The sequence below is a fragment of the Dipodomys merriami genome, unplaced genomic scaffold, assembly GCF_024711535.1.
Source record: "Dipodomys merriami isolate MVZ:Mamm:240054 unplaced genomic scaffold, mDipMer1.0.p SCAF_1, whole genome shotgun sequence".
NCBI lineage: Eukaryota > Metazoa > Chordata > Mammalia > Rodentia > Heteromyidae > Dipodomys > Dipodomys merriami.
The window spans coordinates 52638332-52662070 of NW_027202270.1; the positions used below are offsets into that span (position 1 = coordinate 52638332).

A 23739-nucleotide genomic window follows, 5' to 3' on the forward strand; every position below is an offset into this window, starting at 1 on the left:
GAGTTGACAGTGTGCACATGATGTGTTGAGAGTCTTAACTCTGTATTTTTAACTCCTTTATCTGTATGACTCACTTTCTTCTTTCAGTTCCTATTACATGACAAGTGTCTGCTCTCTTGCTTTCCAAATTAACTTTTCCTTGGGCTTTACCTGGCTCTCAGTCTCTCTCAGACAAAACCAAGGCAACAAGCAGAATGGGGAAGTGCAGTGAGCCCTGTGCATAAAATTAGGAGACCTGGGTTCAGTTCACAAAAGCTAAGGATGAAATATATGACCTAGGACTAATGATTTAATCTCTCTGAGACTTGGTATCTTTATCCACAAATTGAGTTTGAGACCAGATGGATTCTAAGTACTCTTACAGCTCAATTCCAGAATACTGATGCTGGTATTCCAATGGCTATTGACTCTGTCTTTTGGAAGGTATGATAGCAAATCTAATATATAGGAAACTGTGAGGAAGAAACATATTGGCCTCTGTACATACACAATATTTGTGATATTGATGTTTCCTAATCTTTTGATAAATAAATGAATTTCCAATGGCATTATTAGTCACCTCAAAGTGTGAGGGAAATGAAAGGAAGAAAAGAAAGAAAAAGAAAGAAAGAAAGAAAGAAAGAGAGAGAGAGAAGAAAGAGAGAGAGAAAGGAAAGAAAGAAAGGACAGATAAGAGAGATAGGAAAGAAGGAAGGGAGGGAGGGAGGGAGGGAGGAAGGAAGGGAGGGAGGGAGGGAGGAGAGAAGAAAGAAAAGAAAGAAGTGAAAGAAAGAAAAAGTAAGAAAGAAAAGAAGGAAGAAGAAAGACACAGACAGATGGGGGGGAGATATCAAATTTCCCTTGGCCTGCTCTGGTTATATTGGTGCTTTTGGGGCTGGGAAACATATAAAATAACAAATGGTTACATGACTGTCTCCTATTGAAACTCTTGGTTTGATTTCATACTAGATTTCAGCAAAGTATGGAACAGAAGTTTTATAGACTTCTGTAAAAAATATTCTGTGTGAATCTTTTTATTATCCATCCCTTTCTTTCTTTCTTCCTTCCCTACTTTCTTTCTTCCTTCCCTACTTTCTTTCTTTCTTTTCTTGTTTCTTTCTTTCCTTTCTTTCTTTCTTTCTTTTCTTTCTTTCTTTCTTTCTTTCTTTTCTTTCTTTCTTTCTTTCTTGTTACATTCATGTTTTCATGTTTCTAGATGCCAATTGATTTTAAGCTTTTATTGTAGCAACTATGTACTATACGTCTGTTATTGATTTTGTAATATATATGTACATATATACATATATATATATATATATATATATTTCTAGGCACTTTATAAAGACCTAGGAATAAAAGATAGAGGAAACTATCCTTGCCCTTGAGGAATTACAGCCTCAAGTATGAAAGTAATATTTCAAAAGAGAGAGAGGAAAATGACCTATCTACTCCTGGCTTGCTGCTAAGAAATCTGTGATGCTGTTACATTTCAATGGCACTAAAATGGTTGCTGTGAACAGTATTTATTGAGCTGTCATGAGAGGGCCCAGGCCTAGAAAAACGGAGCAAAAGAGAATCCAGGTTAGAAGGATGTATGCAAGGCAAAACTAAGTGTTACTTTTTCTAACATTGATAGATACTTTCTCAAGAAAAGCTGGTCTTGGGTGTTGGTTTTATAAAACACATCAGTGGCTCACCTATTCTGATACAATGTGGTTTTTCATGAAACCTGTTTCTACCAATCCATCCAATAAGCAGCAATGGGATTTGTCTCCTGTATGTATAGCAGTGTTAAAGTGGTATCAAAGTAGAACTTCTACAGATGAAGTAAAATTTAAGATCAGTTCTTGGATTCTACTTCCAATTAAACTAGATAAAATATTTTCCAACCCTGAAATGTGAATTAAATAATTGAAAAAATATACTACTATGCTAAAATCCATTTAAGAAGTTATCCAAACTTCTTAGAGATATCTTAGAGCAAAGGATAGAATGGAAAATAGCAGAAGGGGATTGATCAAAGGCTGCATGGAACCAGCTTAGGTCTCAAGAGAGACAGATCCTGGGAAGCTGTTCTTCAGGCATTTTTGGGTTTTAGCCATTGGGTACTCTAACAGCTCAAATTTTAATAGTTATTAGTTGTCATACTTCAATGTCTTCAACAGAGTCCAAGAAAGCAGTATCCTTCAGAGAGTATTAAAATTCTGGAAACTACGCTCTTTCTGTAAGTGTTCACATTTACTAAAATGAGTGAAAAGTATCACTAACAGATAGTTTTATGTGGGAAGCTACAAAATTTACCATATTAAAAAGTAAGGAAAGTACTAGGCATGGTGTCTCCTGCCTGTAATCCCAGCACTCGGCAATCTGAGGAAGTAGGATTCAAGAAGACTAGTCTGGAGTCAGAAGACTGGCTCTGTCTCAAAAAGACACAAACAAATGCAAACTGTGCGAACTTTCATTCGATAATAGTTTCAATATCAGTTCAGTGGGAATATCTACTTTTAAGACCAAGAAACAAATGGCTTTATCAAATTACAAAGGTGAATGGACTTAAAACATAATGCATTGTTTACTACTTCTGTTGTATTTTACACACATATTACTTTAGATTTTTCTGATAAAGAGTATCATTTGAGCCAGGCACATCTGCAATCCTAGCTGCTCAGGATGAGATCTGAGGATTGTGGTTCAAGGCCAGCCTTAAGAAGAAAGTCCATGAGATCCTTATTTCTTATCTCCAATAATCATCAAAAAAGCCAGAGTGGAGTTGTGGCTCAAGTAGTAGAGTACTAGTCTTGAGCAAAAACAAACAAACAAAAAACTCAAACTCTTAGGAATAGTGCCCAGACACTAAGTTCAAGCCACAGGCTGGCACATACACACACAAAAAAGGGAGTACCACTTGACTTTACAATTTACTGTACAGAATACCTAAAATGCCTTACGGCATAAAATATTTTGCTTGAAACAAAGGAACACTGAGGAAGAATTTGGACTATGGATCCACATAATTGAGGAAGAAATATAATCTACAAGTTTGGCCATCTCAAATTTCTCATAGCATTTTGCTTTAAGCCCATCACTTTGGATTCCATATTTTAAAAGAAATTAGAGAAACATCATATTTTTTTAATGCAAAAGGATCCACAAACACATATGTTAGTGGGCTTGAAAAATTACCTTTCGCATAACTCTGATGTTCTTTCAAGAGTTCTAAAAAAGCACAGATTTATGTAGGGAAATAACAGGGACAATAGCAACATGATAGCAGGTATTTGGAGCAGGGAAAGAAAAGCAAGTTTTGAAATAAAATATTACAGTTTCTTGGCTTAAGCAAAGAAATACATGGTATTTTGAAGCTCTGTTCAAAAAATGGTCAAAGTTTTGAAGAAGGCTTATTGATTAATTCATAATTTCTGTTGGAGTAAGTTTTGGAGGGGGAGGGAGGAAAGTGCGAAAGAGAAAGAGAGAGAGACAGAGAAAGAGAAAAAAGAAAGTAAAAAATAATTCCCAGCTTCTGGTGGAAAGACTCTGAACACCAACTATTTGTCTTATTTCTTTTGTTGGGCGTAGGAATGACACTGAAGCAGCATGCCATTTTGGGGTGACAAAAACTAGCAGCAAGAGACATACTATACTCTCCAGTCTAATGTAGCCTCTTTCTTTATCCCATGTTTCCAGTTATGTCTCATGAAGCTAGATAAAGCTTGCAGGTATAAATGCATCATGGTAACATAAATGGAATCTTCCAGCTTTGCAATTTTCTTAATTAGAGGAACAATTTTTTTTCTTCCAATCTAGAAATTTGACAACATCACTAAGTACAGTTGTGTACAATTGGTTGTTTTATTTATGATCTATTTGTATAAGTTAAGGAGGGAAAAAGCTTAGCCCAGTTTCAGGCCAATATCAAATTTCATTTGATATTAGATCTGAGCCCAAGACTCACCAAGCTTTTTGCCTCCCCAAAACTCACACAGAGGACATAGGCTGACCAGAATTCCAGAAGACACCATTTAACATAAAGAAATGCAACCACAGAATAGGTTTGAGGGAGAGGGTCTTACCTTTGGGGAATCAGCTTCTAGAGTGATTAGGAAGGGGAGCTTATGGCAAAAATGTAATATAAAAATTAAGTAGAAAATGTTAATTTAAGGTTATGAAAATAAACTTAATAGTTACAACACCATCCCAAATGCCTCAACCATTCTGTAACAAGAAGAGAGACTAGCATAATAGAGGAATTCCCTTTTTTTTAAAGATCAGTGTTAAAAGTCTGGAGGGTATGGTTTGATCTCTTATTTGTCAATTTTGGAAAATTCAATTGAAATCCCATGAGGACTCTTGATACTTAGTACAGAGTCTTGTCTCAACATGCATTTAAGATCACCATCCACAACTACAGGAGTTGTTTGCATGTTTACATATTGAAAAGTAAGAATGGACAGAACTTTCAAGAGCTGAAAGCTTTGGGGTAAAGAAATTAGGGGAGATTTTCAGAGACTTGGAATAGGGTACTAGAAATAAACTAAATATAAAATAACCATGTGCCATAATGCTTAAAAAAATAAGGAAATAGTGGGAAATGTCAGACATCTGAACAGGTTCTGGAAAGTGGGTAATGAAGAAATACAATAAAATCATAGAAAAGAGTAGGCCAAAATGAATGTCCAGAAATGTCATGCACGGGACTCATTTATAGCTCCATTTCCCCCCCACTGTGATAGTTTTGGAGTGAGTTTTTAATTTGAAAGGGAAACATTGAAAAATATTCATTCAGAAAAATTATAATCTCCACCCCCTTTCAAAATGAATTTTCTGAAACGTTTTAGACATTAATTTGTTGGAAACCAGTATCATTCCTTTGTTAGTGTATTTATGCCATGAAAATTATTGGAATTAGTACAACCTTATTACGTTAAAATTCAAACCTTTTAGAAGGAAAGCTGGACTCCTTATCTTTTGAGCTATCAGTTGTAATTAGAAGGTTCTTCCACAAGGCAGTCTTTGACATTTCATCAGAAATATTGATCACAGATGGATCATCTCTAGATAGGAGTTCACCCAAAATGAAACCACAAACATTAAATAAGTAACTACCTACTCAATGACCGGTACTAAATATAGTCATTGTGTGTGTGTGTGTGTGTGTGTGTGTGTGTGTGTGTGTGTGTGTGTGTGTGTGTGTGAAATATTTGTACTTGATTTTTTTTTCTGCTTATGTGGTGCTGAGGAATCGAACCCAGGGCCTCATGAATGCAAGGCAAGCGCTCTACCACTGAGCCACCTTCCCAGCCCTTGATTTTTTATTATAGTGGAACACATATATTATTAGTCATTCCTAAATGTACATCAACATGTTATTAAATATATCCATAATGTACAACCGTCACCACCATCCATCTCCAGAACCTTTTTCTTCTTATAAAACTTAAATTCAACATCCATTAAACCTTAACTCCCTGTTTTCTCATCTCCTCAGTGCCTGGCAACCACCACTATACTTTCTGTCTTTATGATTTTGTCTATTTTAAGTACCTCGTATAAGTTGGATCATATAGTGTTTGTCTTTTTGTGACTAGCTTATTTTATTTAGCATAATGTCCTCAATGTTCAGATGTGTTTTAGCATATGTCAGAGTTTCTTTACTTGGAAGGATAAATAATATTTAATTGTTTGTATATTTTTTGTTAATTTCAGCATATTTTGATCAATAAACATTGAGAAGTACAGAATAGTTCTCAATTATTAAAACATATCTGGGAAAAGTTGAAAGAAAAGATGCCAGTTGAATAGATAAAGATTTGGGCTGCAATTTTCTTAATTCATTTCAAGAAACGGATTAGATACTGTAGTTGACTTGCTCAGGTTCTTGTGAACCTTCTCAGGACTGCAGGTCTGTCATTGTCTTTGCTCCTTCGCAGTAGCTCCACTTATCCACTATAAAATCAGTGCTTACAAGCCTGTAGGGTCTGTAACCCCCCTTGTCCTCTGACTGACTAGCTATATCAGCTCTGCTCACACAGTTAGTTGGCCTATTAACTGTTGCAGAGCATTGTTGTTACTCCAGGACTTTGGCACAGGTCTCCCCCTGCTTATAATGTTCCTCCACATAATATAGCCTTCTCTTTCCTTTATTCAGATGACATTTTCTCAGGCAAACCCATGCTGACTACTCTCGGTAAAACTGTTAGTTGCACCCTCTCATATCACTCCAATATCTCATTTACGTTTTTTATTGCACATTTGATCTATGCTACATTACTTGTTCTGTTGTTTATCCTCTGTCTCCTATCTCTATTCTACTTTCAGGTAAATTTCATGAGGACAAGGATTAATTTGTTTCTTGTTGTTCCCCCAAAAAACAGGCAGGACATTTGGTATTTGATCATTATTTGCTGAACAAGCAACTGCAGTCTGTTTGACCAAGTTCTTTCTATGTAACTGGTGGAACCTGTAATATCAGGAATTGAACTATGCCTGGCTGTGTTTACATTTTGCAATGGCATCAATTGTTTGTAACACTCAAAACGTTTCAAAACCTCCTCAGGGCTAAAAATATAAACTAAATCGCAGAAATAAGACAAATAGCTTAAAAAATAGCCTTTCTTTTACTATGTAAGATATTGCATTGTAGAAAAAAATCAACTCTCATGTTCTACAGCAATCCTAAACTAGCATCCCATGAACCACATTTGTTAGTGTTCACAAGAGGGCAACGAATTCAACATTTCAGATGAGCAAGACCTTGGATCGCTCTACCTTGCCCAATCTGGAGATGTGTTCTTCCATTTTAACCTGTGTAGATAGTTTCCCAGAAACTCAACAGATGACATCAACAATTTCCAAAAATGCATCATATGGAGTAAAAGTATCTCGTGGTATGTGACAAGGTGTCTTGGTGAGCAAAAAGGTTTAGAAAATGCTTTGTTATGTGTGTGCCAGCCAGCCAAGCAAGCAAGCTGTGTAAGTGTGACGTCCTGATTTTAAAGCTCAGTAAAACACACACACACACACACACACACACACACACACACAAATTCCAAAAGACAAAAAAAGGCAGTATTACTTAGACTATTTCATATGCCAAGGTTCATTGTGAATTTCCAAATTATAAGTCAGTATAGAACATCTTACAAATCTATTTGACAACAAAGCCCTTTTGAAAGTGGTATGGCATGAAACTGGTTTCCACAGAATACACATGAGAGCTTACTACATCAACTAAATCAACAACATTTTAGATTTATTAATGCTGCAGGAGAAAAAATGTGCTATATTTGTGCTCACTCCTAAATCAAAGGCAATTATATTTTAGAAATTTTAGGGAACATGATTTTAGAGTAAGACTAAAGATCTAAAAGATACTCTGTCATTTAAAAAAAACCAATATGACAAATTACCCTTCTCAGAAAATTCTCTGATTTTTTTTGTTCGTATGCCCTTAAGAACTTTGAGACAAAATTGGTCACAAACAGTACTTAAATATAATTTTATAAGAAAATTATTTAAACTATATGGAGTGGGAAGAAAAGAAGGAGGGAGAAAAAGACCACACAGAGAAAGAAAGAGGAAAAAAAGTGACAGAATATTTTTGGTCAAAGACTTGGAAAATTTTTTATTATAATTCATCAAAATTTGCTTTCTTTTTCTGTATCTTTGTGTATAAAGAAGATCCGCATATTTTGAATAATTACATAAATATTTCCTAATATGACTGCATCCAAGAAATAGAGTATTTCTTTGGAAGTGTTCATTTTTAGAGTCAAATTCTCAAAATAAAAATATTTGCCTGTGATCAACCTGGTAAATACCAATTTCATTTATATTAGAAGGGAATACTAATCTGTCTTCGAGGGCATTTTTTGAGAACATGAAAGTGATCTCTCATATACATTATAACATGTACAAAGGAAGGACTTCAGAAAACATCTTCTGGCCTATTGCATTTGGGTAGTCATTAGCTAATACTGGCTAAACTTTTAACTGGGACCTGGGTAAATAAATTCCTAATCTCAGATGTTATCTTATTTTAACACAACTTCAACAAACCTTCACAAGCATGAAGTTGTTCAACAGAGTCTATTCTAGTTTATGTAAGTGTGTATCTTACCTGTAGTGCCCTTCTAATGGGAGCTGTACAGTGCCCTCCTCTTCCATAGCTAGCATACTCTGCTCTTCCTGGAAAGACAAATGCAAAGTACAAACAGTGAACCTGATGAATCTCTATTGTACATTAAAGAAGAAACACAGATTAATGTTTCATTATCTCATTAACCTCAGGACCTTCTACTTTGTTTGCATTTATTAATGCCAACATAGGTCCTTTCAATAAAGCCTCAGCTACCAAGAACATAAGTAATTAATGAAAGTCTCATAACACAAAGTAATTTAAAAGCTAACAACAATCGCCTTCATGTCACTCAATGTAAAACATGTTTATTTTCCAAGCAGCATTTAAAAAAATTAATCTAAGGTTTTAAGAACAAAAGTATGGGTAGTATAATGAGCTTTGTTGTTAAAAAAGTTAAAATTACATTCCTCAAATACTATATTTAAAGGAGATGGAGGACATATTCAAAGCACAGTGGGCCTTAACCCTACATCAGAATCTCCTGGAAGGCAAATTGTTGGACCCCACCCTAAAGAGGTTCTGATTCTGAAGGTCTCAAGTAGAAGACACCAAAATGTACATGTCGAACAGGTTTTCAGATGATTTTGATTATGCTGTCTGGGGACCACACACTGAGGCCCTTAGGACCATTGTGCTTGCTCCAGAGACTTAGAAAGAGACCCTAGAAAGTATCTTCTTATATGAATCAAAAACACATGTGTCTTGTTGGAGGAAGAAATGGAAATAGTTTGATTTCCCCTTAGATACAACTTAAGTTTTTGTTTCATCATTCAGATTTCTTCATACTATGACTTTTCCCAACGAGTGGTATCTACATAAACACCTTTTTAAAAGTTTATTGTAAAGGTGATATACAGGGCTGTTACAGTTACATAAGTCAGGTCATTAATGTATTTCTTTTTGAACCGTGTCACCTCTTCCCTCCTTTCCTCCCAGTTTTCCCCTCCTGACCTCCCTTCCCCACAAGCTGTTCCCCTCTAGTGTCTAGTGAGTATCATTGCTGAATTAGTTCACCCTTTGTCCCACCATTTCTTTGGTCCACCTTACCCTCCCCAAATCATATAAACTTGGAAAAAATCATATTAAATGAAGTAAGCCATATTCAAAGAAACATAGATCCCATGATTTCCCTCATTTGTAATAATTAGTATATGTCTAGGATAGTCCTAGCAGATGGAGCAGAATACCTTAATAGATATGTACATATGACCTATAAGATGATGCTAAGTGAAATGAACTCCAAGATATGGAAACAAGAGGTTTTTCTTCGTTGTTGCTGTTGTTGTTGTTGTTGTTTTTGTTTGAGGGCCAGTCGTGGGCCTGAACTCTGGGCCTGGGCACTGTCCCTCAGCTCTTCAGCTCAAGGCTAGCACTCTACCACTTGAGCCACAGCACCACTTCTGGCTTTTTTCTTTTTTCTTATGTGGTGCTGAGGAATCGAACCCAGGGCCTCAGGCATGCAAGGCAAGCGCTCTACCACTGAGCCACCTTTCCAGCCCCATTGTTGTTGTTTTTAATGTACTATGTGATGTCTTTTTACTTTTGTGTTTTTTTTCCTGTGGTTTATCCCCTGTTGTCACTGTATGGGCATCCTGGACATTGTATATACATTTATCTGAATTAGGGAAAGGAAGGAGAACAACAAAATGATGAGACAAAGGACAAAGGGTAAACCAATGCAACAGTGATACTCATAAGACACTATGTTGCAAATGAACTGTACAACTTGCAGGGGTGGGATTGGGAGGAGGGAAATTGGGAGAAATATGATGGAGGGGGTAACAAGTTCCACAAGAAATATACTCACTAACTTACTTATGTAAATGTAATGCCTCTGTACATCACCTTGACAATAAAATTAAATTTAAAAAAGGTATAGAAATAAAAATCAGTGACAAAAGGGGGAAAACAGACAAATAACCCACAAAAAGTAAAATAAAAATTCTTGTTTCCATTGTATATAACATTATATCATGTCATATGACTGTGTCACATATATGACAGTGTTGTGAAATGATGATGATCTTGAATCCATCAATTGAAAATATCCTGTTTTAGCCCTCAAATAATGTTGCAATTAATTTTTTCATATACCAAAAAAGTTATCTATAGCTTATATGTCTTGTTTAATGTATTATTTCTGAGAAAAGGTCAGTTGGCATTGTTTAACATAAAATAATGATCAAAGAACATTAAAAATATTTTAATTGTTGGTTTTAACTCCTGAAATAGAATTTTTAGTTGTACAAATGTGAAGAAACAGGTCTTTCTGCCCAAATGGATGATGAGAGGCAATGGAGATGATTGTGCAGGCTCACCTCGATGCCTCCTGTCATATTTCTGCAGAGCGAAAATCAGCTAACCCAGCTTCATCAACTAAACTTCCCTGTGTTGTATTTATAATGTTGGGGCAAATGGAATTCCCCTATGCATCCCAGGAACAAAGTTTATTCTCTTTCTCTACTTTCCTTACAAGGCCTATCAGAAGTATCTCATTACCTATGTTTTAGGCCTGTTCCTCTTCCTATTTGGCAGTGCTATTAGAACAAATTCAAATGAGTAACAGTAAATTCCATTAGTTTAAAATTAGCCATTTAAGCAAAACTGGAGTGGCTCTGCAGCCTAGAATGAAGCAGTCTTGCAAATGGTATAGTCAAGATATCTAACACATACAACATATTAACTTTATGCACATCTTGCAGGCCCAAGGAAGAATGTATGCCTTTTTTCAGATAAAAAGGGTTACTTTACTTTTTTTTCTATGGGACAGATTACTTTAAAATGAATGGAGGGTCATTGGAAGAACACATTTCGTGATCCCAGAGTCTATATAAGTAAAACCAATCTATATGCAAAATGTAAACCTCTCCTTGGCTGCTCACTGAAAAGTTAGGCCTACTAATTAGCATAATTTCTGGCCAAGTCATAATAAAATGTCAAGAAGGCAGCAAGCATTAATAAAGAGTAAAATGAAAAACAAAGGTCTACAGAATAGTGGTAGTAGTGCCTACCTGGCAGCAGAACATGAAGGCTCACTATCCAACCGAACAGCAAAAAAAATTGGACCCAAAGCTTTATGAAGAATTTTGTTTTTTTTTTTTCTTCAGATGATTTTCCACTTTTCTCTCAAATTGCTTTCAATAATTATTTTGCACTCTGTGGCTTGTTAGCATGTGTGGGCTTTATACTAGTCATAATTCTATCCAAACAAAATCTCATCACCTCTAAAGATAGCATTTCCAAGCCATGCTTATCTGAAGAGAAGGGTGGCAGAGCAGCCGCTGCCTTCAGTGCCAGAAGGGAGCTGGGTGGGCCTGGAGTGGGGATGGAGGGCCGGCTGCATCCCAGGCAGCACTAGGAGGGATCCAAAAATTGAGACTTTCTGGCAAGGAGCAGTCAAATCAGGCACTCGTTGTCACGACTGTAACAATCTAGGATGTTCTCAATCACGCAAAAGGAGCAGAAAGCTAACCAGATATCCACCACACAAGTACCTTAAAATGAGTTCTACTAAGCACTTTATTTCCACAGGGTGCATCAGAGACATGTTGAATTCAACAACACTTGTAGTATGTTGAAAGTATAAGCAAAATTTACCTAAGAACATTTGAAAGGTATTGTCAGTTTGACTAGTGAAAGATCTAGGCTGACATTCAGATATCATCTTTAATTAAGATAATTCTCAAAGCATTTTTGGATATAAAGATTACTTAATGTTATAATCAGGTAAGGGTAGAAAAGCTGAGGCATAGAATAGGAATCTTCTTGACAGTATTCAAACATTTACTGAGAAAGTATAATGCACTTGACAAAGTGAGGGAGGAGAAGATGGGAGCTATGGAGAAGTTAGTTGTGAATCTACATGACAAGTAGCCTCCTAGATTCTAATATATAACAATAAAAATAAAAGCATAAAACCTACTTTCAGAGGATTTGAAGAAGAACCATAGAAAGCAAGGAACAGAAGCTGTAGAAATGAAGAATTCTAGTTAGGAAGAAACAATATAGAATAAGCCTAAGTGATGGGAATAAATGAGATGTTTCTATGAGAGTAATCACTAGCTTGGTTGAGGCCAATGACATGTGCTGGGTTGAACTAGAAAATAACAATTGGAGATAAACTCTGGTGTGCTTTGATAGACAGGGTGACATATAGAACTACATCATGGATCTGAATTATGCTTTATAACAGCATAAAATAAGACTTTATATATTATAGCTAGTATGCTCTGTCCTTTTTTAGTGAAATAGGTAACATCTGTTGCTACATCCATTTTTCAGCAAAATGTGTAACTATGTAGAAGTCCAGAAATATCTCAAAGTATAAACAACACAGAGCCAATGTTCACAAAAATGCTTAGAGCATTAAAAAAGTTACTTGAAAAGTTTATAATTCACATTACCAAAGAAATGGAAGTCATTTTACATAAGACCTATAGAATGTAAGAAATACCTAACCTTTTTCTCCCCCAACTAGTAATACAATAGATGCTAAAAACACTATGCACATGTAAATCTTTGAAAAACATTAATGTAAAGTGTAAAAGGAAAAAATAAGAGAGTGGTTCAAAGAGATTTCCTATAAATACATGGAGACATCTGTATTTATCATCAGAATAATTGATTCAGCGTCTCTAAGTAGTTGTATTATAAATACACAATTCTGATGGAACAACTTTGTATTTAGAATTGGATTGTAATCTAGAGATTCAAATTTTATGGTTCTAGGAAGAGGTTTATCTTACATTTTAGTTTGCATCATATTTATCTGGAGGTCTTTTTAACCCAGATTACTGGCCCTATCCTCAGAGTTTCAATTCAATACATCTGGAGTTAGAATTATCAATCTAACAAGTTACCAGGCAATGGTTGGCTGATACAGTAGAGGTCCTGGAACCACTCTTTGGAAAACCATTGCTTGAAGAAGGAGAACATGCTTGTTCTACTGTAAGATTCAATTAGCAATGACATTTGTCTGTGTAATATAGTCTCTGTAATTGGTTTAATTGCATTTGTTTTAGGCATTTTTGTTTTTTCTTGGATTTTTTTCATGACCTCTTTTATTCATATCACAAGACCCTTCTTGTCTTCATTATGTTTTCTTCTAAAGTGTTTGTGTTAAAGTGAAACCTCAGTAAATCAAGAAGTGTTGATATGATCACTTCTGCAGAATTTAATTTCCAGGTTTTAACATTCACCCCTTTGCCCCCTGTCAAAGAGCAAACATTCTGCTTTTAACAGTAGTCCTTTTGTCAAATGCATACAATGTCCTAGAGAAAGTAAAAGGAAGGCGTGTTGGTACTCTGAGCACATTTGGACATCCAGAATTTGATTCTGCAGTCTTCCCTTTACACAGAGCAATGTGCAAAATGTCAGGGTTCCAATATTCATTTCTACCCTGATTATAATCCTTTCTTTCTAAAAACTGAAGCATATGTATATGCATATGCATGAAGTACATGAAAATTTGGAACAGAAGCTCTGCGACCTTGGACTGGCCTGTGTAGCTATTTATTCTGCTTAACTCATTATTGAATTTTAAGGTCAAATGATTGTTTTCTCAGTGCCATAAGACCAGAAATGGGCTACTGATAGGAAAACCCTGGAGGATAAAGGTACAGGCATGTAACTATCATCAAAGGGATAAGAGGTGAGCTCACTTTAAATTCAAGTCTCAGAGAGCTGAGACATTTATGCTATTTACCATCTTGCCAGATCATGATCAAGTTATTCAATTTGAACAATTGAAGAAATGCAACATTTCTGGAGAACCTTTCTATTTACCACTTTAATGCACAATCTCCTGGAAGACTAAGCTTTTGATACAGGATGCTACAATAAGAAGATCACATCCTTCAGCTATGAGATATAAGATAAGCCCAAGAAAACAGTGAGATCTAACAAACTAAGCAGAAAACTCAACTAAGGATTTAAGGTTTCATTTCATCTTCCTTAAACATTCCTACTCTCTTCACTGATGCTACTCTTTTAATACCAAGTCCAAGCTAGAACAGAAATATCTTTAAATGTCCTTTTCTCTTTCCAGATTGATGGAGAATTATCTGTCTTTAGTCAGAAATATATTTCAGTGTTCAGTGTTATATTATTTCTTGGCTGTATATTGCTTTTTTCTTATTTCTTGTCATGTACCAAGGACCCTATAAAATATCAACATGTTAATCTTTTGGGATTGTAAAGATCTGTAAACCTGACTGTGAATGTTCGTATTTGGATCTGAAAGATTCAGCTCTAGACTGCCCCAGCAAATCTTCAGTCTATTTTTGTATCATGCAAAAACATGAGTTCTAGAAAATTTAGTGATGCTTAGTACTCTCATAATCTTTACCTTAAAATTAGAAAAGAAAAATGCCTACTAGGGTACCATTTGAAGTAATGTAAAAAGCTTAGAAGTTCATGATATAGGGTCTCTGGGGTCTTTATGGGATTAATAAATTCATAAAGAATCATATATACATACATACATATATATATAAATGCTATATAGGACAGCTATATACATGGTAATGGCTAGTTCTATTACACTTGTAATTAAAATTATCATTAACTTGCTCTCTCCCATTTCACAAACTAAATCTTAAATTGTCTTTCAACCAGAGTGTTGAAAAATATTAAAGATGATATGATAGATTACATAACATTTTGAAAGTTCAAAACTCTAAGAACAATGTTTCATGTTGTAGGTGTGGCCTCAAGAGAATGCTGTGAAAGAATTATGGCTAGTAATGTTGTTACCATATTCCACCAGAAACAGGAAAGACATTTGACACGAAATAAGAGCAAGAACATAAAGCTGAAGAAATGTATAAATTACTCCTTGAGTGCTTAACAGTGCAATAATTATCAGAGAGAAAAGACGAAGCCATAGTCAAGGAGGTCTGTCTTCAGTTATTTTTTTTTGAAAATTTAAACTTCTTAATTTTTCTCAATCTGAATAAATTACATCAAGTATGAATAATTTAAAGCATACAACTTTCTGTAGTCTGGTGTTCATTTTATTTAAATTTAGTTTTTGCCAAATTCAGTCATATTTTTCTTGACTAATACCTGAGAATATTGAGGACCTAAGGACTTAAAAATAAGCAGTTATCAAAATATGTTAGTAAAAGCTTTCTTTTGTAAGGTAATCTTGACACTAATAAAAGAGTAAATTAAGCAGAAAAATAAAGAACTAATGACAGTTTTATAATATTTTAATGTTAAATGTGTATCATTAGAAACATGATCCTATATATGCATTCCATAACATTTTAAAATAGAAATATTCACACAGAAATAAGATAGATCATCATCTCATGACCTATCTCTTCTTGCGAAAATTCATTCTCTTCAAAGTGACACAGAAGTAGAAGAATCTCAAGCACACACTTCAACCACCATAATGACAGAAAATTCTGAGCAGAAATCTCTGGATTTGTGGTCTAATCTGGCCTTATTAAACAACTGAGCAATAAGGCTCCTTTAATGTTTGTAAATGATTCCCTAATGGAAAGGGGAAAATCTGTATCTATATCTGTATCTATCTATCTACTGATGTGGCCTGAGAAATATGTGTAAACTGGAAAGTGAATGCATAGATTGGCCTTTTGTATAAGGAAGAAAAATAAAAAAGAATAATGCACAGTTTGCACAAGATATTTTCTTCCAACTTATTTCTTCATAGAAATTTTATATTTCATAACACTCATAATTTGTGGCTCACTCCTTTTTCCTTAGTGTCACAGGGTCATTTTTCTCATTTATATGCCTTGTAGATTTTATGCACTTTGAAAAATGAGATGATTAAGTAGCCTTCAAAATAGATCTATGTTAACATATAAACTTTATATATGCTATAAAGCTTAAAATAAATTGTTTTAACATGTGGAACACAATAGGATAAATCAGTAGTCTGTGAAGATAATAAAAACTCAAAAGTTTCACAAACATTTATTCATCTTAAAATGCTTTGAAAGTAAATCAGGTCATATTTTCCTCTTAGGCATTTCACCCCTTTCAACCACAAGTCAATTCTCCATCAGAACCCTTTATTTAAAACCTTATCACCTAGCCGGGTGCCGGTGGCTCACGCCTGTAATCCTAGCTATTGAGGAGGCTGAGATCTGAGGATCACGGTTCAAAGCCAGCCTGGGCAGAAAAGTCTGTGACACTCTTATCTCCAATTAACCACTAGAAAACCGGAAGTGGTGCTGTGACTCAAGAGGTAGGTAGAGCACTCGCCTTGAGCTGAAGAGCACAGGGATAGCACCCAAGCCCAGAGTTCAAACCCCACGACCGACAAAAAAAAAAAACAAAAACCTTTGTTACCTAAAAAAATACCAACATCACTATTATTCCTTTTCCCCCATCTTTTCTTATATTCAATCAAAAAGTAATGATTGCATGACCATGCCTCAGAAATAGAACAGTATCAATGTCTGCCATCCATGTGAGAAGAATTATAAAAATAAGTCTTTTGATTCATAGGATAATTGAGTATTTCATAAAGGGCTAATATCCTCACATTAAACCTTGGCTCGCTGTTCAAATACTATTTTACTGTGTCTTATTAAATTTCCACATCAGTCTACCCAGGGTTGTTAGTAATTACTGTGTAATAATAAACACAATAATTTCATTTTTAGGAGAAATTGTTACTTTATGTGTTTCTTCTTTGTGAGATTCATTTTGCTTGGACTTACTTCTTTTTCAGCATCTTCTAGTTTCTTTTTCTTACTCTCAGGCATTAGATCATCCAACCAGCTGAGCTCTCTTTTGGTGAATAAAAAGTCCATCAACTTTCTTACAAATACCAGAGCTAAAACCTAAAGAGAAAATTAAAAGTAACAAAATATATTAAAAAAATGATATGGAGATATAGATGTCCTTGCTTTTTGTGGCAAAAATGAGTCAGTTTGGATTAGGGCAAATATTGTAGTAAAAATGAAAATTTGAAAATTTATTTTTTTTGTCACATCCCCAGAGTAATTTTGTGGAAGTTATTCAAACTGTAACATCAATTTGACTATGTTTTCTAAAATGCATGAAGTTATAAGTGTGTGCTATGTTAAGTAAACATTTTAAAATTCTTATCATTCTGATAATTTTTAGTTTAGGCATTCAAATTTACTGTAGTTTTGGGAATATTCAAAATTACTATGAAACATTTAATGACATTTCATTTAAAAAATCCCCTAAGTTTTCATGTTTGTTGGTATATTCTTAATGTTAAATTTTGAACATTTGGGGCTGGGAAAGTGACTCAGTGGTAGAGTGCTTCCTTGCATGCCTGAGGCCCTGGGTTCGATTCCTCAGCACCATATAAGCAAAAAGAAAAAAGCCGGAAGTGGCACTATGGCTCAAGTGGTAGAGCGCTAGCCTTGAGCTGAAGAGCTGAGGGACAGGGCCCAGGCCCAGAGCTCAGGCCCCACAACCGGACCCAATAAATAAATAAATAAATAAATTTTGAACATTTACATGTTTCCATCTGACTTCAATTAAATCAAAGTACTCCATTAAAGATAATAGAGACAAATTAACCTAAATTACTACAGTTCATACTCTTATCTTAGTCACCAGGGTTAGTGCCAAAGTTTATATTAGGGTTCCAATAATTATTCAAAATAACTCTGCTCCAATTTTACTTCATATGAGTTCAAAGAGATCTGAAAATCAATAGAAGAGAAAAGGAGTTGACAAAAGTTCCATACCATCATAGGAAAGACAATAGCAGCTCTTGAAACTTTTATTATCCACAAAAGGCCAAGGCAACTCATCTGAATGACTGTAAAGAGATGGACTTTTCGGAGTGGTACATGCCTTAGATATATAAAATCTGGTTGATGTTTTGCAGGCATCCAGAAGAGCTTTATTCTATCAAATAACTAAAAGATTAAACAGACTACATTGTGTTTAGAAGTAAGACAACAGAAGACAGACAAGTAGACAATTAATATGGTCTAAGATAAACATTAACATGAAATGATAATTAAGTCATCAAACAATGGGATTGGCATAATCACAATCCAAATACATATCAAGCTCAATAAAATATCCTTTATTTTCTTGAATATGGCAACAGTTGTCATTTAGAAGTGTTTACAAATTGTGAAGTCAATGCTAAATGCTGCTAGGGGCAAGCAGAGCCCGGAGAAGCACATCATAATTATCATCCTCTATTTCATTGTCTGGTCACAATCTCTTCCTCTTGCCCCATCTAAGAGGGCTTCCCTGATTTCCTGAGCTGTTTGCCTCTATCTTGGAATGGTTTGTCCATCTTTCTGACTTTGGCTTTCACTTGCTTGGTAATGACTCCCAGAAACACTCTCTGTCTCTGCTCTCTCTGAGTTCCAAACCATATCCAGCTGCAGCATAAGATATCTTGAACTTCTTTTGAATTCTGTTGTTTTGAATTTGGATTTTCCAAGGAAAAGTTTTGATGCCACTTGTACAAATACAAATATAACCATAAAGATTTAATCTAGGTAGGCGCAGGTGGCTCACGTCTGTAATCCTAGCTACTCAGGAGGCTGAGATCTGAGGATCGCGGTTCAAAGCCAGTTTGGGCAGGAAAGTCCGTGAGACGCTGAAGTCCAATAAACCACTAGAAAACCAGAAGTGGCTCTGTGGCTCAAGCGGTAGAGCACTCGCCTTGAGCTGAAGAGCTGAGGGACGGTGCCCAAGCCCAGAGTTCAAGCCCCACGACCAACAAAATAAATAAATAAATAAATAAAAATTAATCTATATGAATTTTTAACAAAGTGTTTTTTCAGATAAACTCTGTTAGCTCATATTGACTGTCTTTCTTTTGGGTCTTTCTTTCTCTCTTTTTTTTTTGCCCTCCCAAGATTAAACCAGATTTTTGCACAATACTGAACTATACAAATACTAAGCTATATACCCCAGCACAAAACTTAATTTCTTGATTATTTTCCTTCATTGAACTTTTAAACCATATATATCTATTTCATCTGTATTTTATTGAACTATTTTACTCGGATCAATGCTACTCCTGTTTCAATTTTGTCATCTGAACAGCATAGTTATTTTACAACCTTAAAATATAATTGTTACAGATATGACTTAGAGTCCATTCTATCAAGCGAATCACTTCAAAATTTAGAAATTAAATGTTCAAATGCTTAAATCTGTATAGTCACATTTTACTTACTAACAAATCATACTGCACATTAGATTTCAATGTTTCTAGCATGAAGTGATTAGTTAGGAAATAATGCTTTTAATCATTATCAATCACTGTTCTAGTTCATGCCATTTCTACAGTTATATAACCTATGCATTTTCAAAAGAACAATATTAAAATTAGTAATATTTTTTAACTTACAAAAAATGACAAACAATTATCATAAAATAATTCCCCAATTACTGTAATACGAAGGACAAATGTCTACGAGTGTAAATATTAGAGTCACCAAAACTAGATTGTATGTATTTTAGGAAGACCACACTATCTTTCTTTCTGTGTTCTCTGACTTGTGGGATAGCATTGCCTTCCTTCCCTAAGTTATCTACACTAGAATTTCTAGTTTCCTTTTCTTCTCTTTTCTTTTCTTTTCTTCCTTTTTTTTTTTTTTTTTTGGTCAGTTGTGGGGCTTGAACTCTGGTTGCTGTCCATCAGCTCTTCAGCTCAAGGTGAGCACTCTACCACTTGAGTCACAGTGCCATTTATACTAGAATTTCAAGTACATTAATAAGTTCATCCATTGTTCAATAGTCATTCATACCAAAACATTTATTGAAAAAATGCAGAGTGCTAAGTGCTATACTCATTTTTTCAATCACCTCTTTCCATGTTATTCACATTTATGTCCTGGGATTTTTTGCGCCTACTTTTTCAGAATCTCTTAAAAATTGAAACTCATAAAACAAATAAAATTGTGTGCATAGTGGAGGTAAGAATAGGAAAGAAATGGCATGAAATCTTTTGGCTTCCAACTGAATATGTCTGTTTCTATAGAATTTTCTTCAGCTACATTTCTCCACTCGGTTATTGCATAAGAGTACTTCATGCGTGGGTGCTTCAATTGTTATTGTTTAAATGGCACATTTGCTTTACTTTGGATTCCCAAAGTGTTGGAATGAATATAAATGTGGTTATATATCTGAATACAGAAACAGCAGTGAGAACACTGTGATCTGTTTTTTCTGCCATGTTTCACAGTCAGAAGCCTACATCTTAAGTTTCTGAATATTGCCAAACATTCAGGTAACATACATATTCCTCCAACATGTAAGGTTACAAAGTAACATATTATTTCAGTGGTGCTTAAACTCATTGTTTCAATAACTACAATTGTATAAAATGAGTTTTGCATTTTGACTTTTAGTATATCTGAATATTGGCATACTACCATTTCCCTATTGAGTTAGCTATAATTCTCAATAGAAATCTTAACCAATGAGCTTGGGATTCACTTAAAATTTCACCAGTGCTATTTCTCAGTGTGAAACTTTTTCAGAATGTTACCTGGTTTGCTGTTTAACTTGTGTTATAACAAACTTATTGTACTTAACTTATGGGCATTTAATAATGTTTTTCACATTCAAAATAATTTCAAAATGACATTTTAAGCCTCATGGATATAAAATCATGTAAATAGAATTAGGAGGGAAAAATCTGTTGAGTCAAATCAAAATTATTTTGCTTTGTTTCTTAAACTTCTGCTGTTGTATTTATGAAAGCTGGGGCCTAATAATAAATACTTTTCACTTACAGATGAAATTAATACTTATGGAACTTTTGCCCAAGGCAAAAAAGAAATACCCAGCAATACAAATAATCACTGTAAAGTACACTTCATTATAAATTACTGAATCAAAATATACTTTCTATATATAAAATTTTAAATGAACAAATTAAATCTTATTTTAGAAAAACTTCACTACATAATACTTCGTAGCCATTCCCTCTCTTAAGTTCATTTTTCCAGTGTCAATTGAGCAGAACCATGCCATCTATCCCTTGAGTTGGTATCCCCATCTTGAAGTTTTGTCTCAATTCTGACATCCAGCTCTGTCCCAAGGCCTGAGAGCTCTTCTCGCAAAGTCAGAGGCCAGCAGGCTGTTCCCTCAGGAACAGTGGTCCTGCCTTGTCAGCTCCTTGGCCTGGTAACTATCCTATTATCTCAGGAAGAACAACAACCCTGGCTATGTCATAGAACTTATACGATTTTCTCCTTTTAGGTGATAGGAAAAAAAAATCTATATAATAAATTTAAGATTCCAGTTTTGTCTCTTTATCAAAGTTGAAGTGTTTGAGAAAATAATTTTTAAGTTATACAAATAGAATTATTCAAAAGTTTCCTAGGGCTGCCATCACAAATTGTCATAATTTTGTGGTTTGATGCAATAGAAATGTTTTCCTTCATGGTCATAAAGGCCAGAAACTTGAAATGAAGATGTAAGCCAGGCTATAATTCCTATGAAGGCACTACAAAATAAAAGCCTGGCTCTACCAGTTCCAGGAAATGCCATCCTTGATTTGTGGTAGAAAATCCTCAATTCTTCCCTTCATTTTAACATGGCCCTCTTCCTTGTATCTCTGTGTATCTTCTTCTCTGCCTATAAACACCCTCATGATAAAGTTACAGTGGAGTTACATTCTGAAATTTCCTAAGAATATGAATTTTGAAGGACCATTCACTAATCAAGTCATAACAGCCTCTTAAAGAAACCAAGATTTTGTGAAAAGCCTTTGCAAATGTTCAGAATATATTTGTGAAAGTTTTCATATGCCTCTGCAAATTCTTTAGAACTCTTGGAGAAATGGAGTTTATTTTCCCTCCTCTGCACAAGCTATACTTACTTCTAACCAAGTCAATATCTGAACATGGTCACACAAAGTCACTGTGGCTTTATCCTTCTCTCTCTCTCCTTTCCTCTCCAACTCTGTCTCTCTTCTCCTCTCCTCTCCTCTCCTCTCCTCTCCTTCCCCCCCTCACACACACACATACTGCTTATCCAAGTTAGCTTCCATGATATAAATATCCTTTGAAAAGGTACTTGTGCCTAAAACTAAAGGCCCATTAACTAACAACAAGAATGGAACTGATACCTCTTGCCCTTAGCCCTGTGACAAGCCATCTTGAAGATGAACTTCCAGACATATTCAACCTTCAGATGACAGCAACCCTTGTCCCCATCTTTACAACAACCACAGGAGACATACTGATCCAGAACTACCTAGATACTAATGTTCCCAGATTTATTATCCCCACAAACAGTGAGATGATAAGCTACTGCAATGAATAGTTGATTTTAGGCAGAAAATTAGTAAGCCAAAATTAATACATCTAAAACACTTGTTTAACATGAATGCATAAAATTTCTCTCCTATTTAAATTGTCTTCCACTATGCCTTTGTTTATAATTTTTAAAAGGAATTCTACAGAGTAAAAGTAATTATACAAACCAGTCAAAGGAAAAAGTATTCACTTAGAATCTATCTTAATGAACTGCTTTTACTTTTCATCTTCACTTTTAATCCAGTACAAGCTCATAGGTTTATAAGTGTATGGTGAGTACTTGTTCACTTTTGATTATGTCATATGTATTATTACCATACCACTTTTGTGGTCCTCATAATCATTAACTTTTGGTCAATGTACTTAATTACTTAATTGGGTTGCTTTCTATTTTGATAGCATGAATTGCAATAAACATCTTTTGGGAAAAAAACTTTTCTTTTGCATGAAGCTTTTTTCTACTATCACAGATATCCACAGACATAATTAGAGTGTCAAAAGTTGTAAGTATTTGCATAGCTTTAAAAACACTGACAATTGTTTTCTAATGATGGTAATAGCTAAACTTCTTAGCGGCACTATTATGTTTATGGTAAATAAAAGTACTTAGAGATTATAAATCATCAGTACCAAAAAAGGATTTTCTTTAACTTTTGCAAACTCTAACCTGTTTGAACAAATTTAATTGTGGTCTGCGCCTCAGTAATGTCATTTTTCTCATGACACCCAGTATTATTTGGCTTAGTTCCACTAGTCCTTTAATATCTGTAGTACTAAAAGCTATTTACCTGAATTCCCTTTAGAGATGAAGCACCCATATAAAGAAACACTCCATACAGCACTGGCATTGGGATGAACTGTAAATAACAATTGGAGAGTACATACACATGATTTTCCAGTCATTCAATTTTACAATTACAAAAGAAAAAATAGTAGATCAAATTGTTTCGAAAGCAACTATAGCTTAGAACTCAATGACATGTTTAAAATTCCATCTTTGAAACTTTTTAGTTGTGTAACCTTAGATATATTACTTAAGTTCCCTATACCTTTATTTCTCAATAGTTAAAAAAATTAAAAGATGACAACTATAGTGCTATTATAAGTATCTAAAGGGTCAAAACTATTTTTAAAACCACATGATACGTAAGTAACAATAATATAAACTATTATACTACAATCAATATTAACTATTACATACTTTAAAGATCATTTAAATCTTATTTCACCATGGCAAGGAATTTGGATTAAAGTGAGAAATTAAAGTTACATTTAAAAAGGTAGTCTTATATTGAGTCAGACGTTTCTAAACATATGAATTGCTCAAGTGGTCTCTTTTTATTGAAATAGCAGGAAATAATC

At 34.6% G+C, this 23739-nt stretch overlaps 1 protein-coding gene across 12 annotated transcripts in view; it reads right to left on the reverse strand.

The window, feature by feature from the left end:
• The window catches only part of Slc4a10 (solute carrier family 4 member 10), a 446328-nt gene that overhangs the window by 3406 nt on the left and 419183 nt on the right, over positions 1 to 23739 (reverse strand). For 9 of the 12 annotated variants that reach the window (XM_070021992.1, XM_070021977.1, XM_070022002.1 and 6 more), the window contains 5 exons: positions 23166 to 23234; positions 17824 to 17997; positions 16816 to 16938; positions 8096 to 8163; positions 4914 to 5030 (listed from right to left, as the gene is read on the reverse strand). In XM_070021992.1, the coding sequence (XP_069878093.1) occupies positions 4914 to 5030; positions 8096 to 8163; positions 16816 to 16938; positions 17824 to 17997; positions 23166 to 23234 (551 nt within the window). Of the gene's footprint in view, positions 1 to 4049; positions 4089 to 4913; positions 5031 to 8095; positions 8164 to 16815; positions 16939 to 17823; positions 17998 to 23165; positions 23235 to 23739 lie in introns of all 12 variants that reach the window. The other 3 variants (XM_070022042.1, XM_070022039.1, XM_070022007.1) reach the window with 1 other exon arrangement.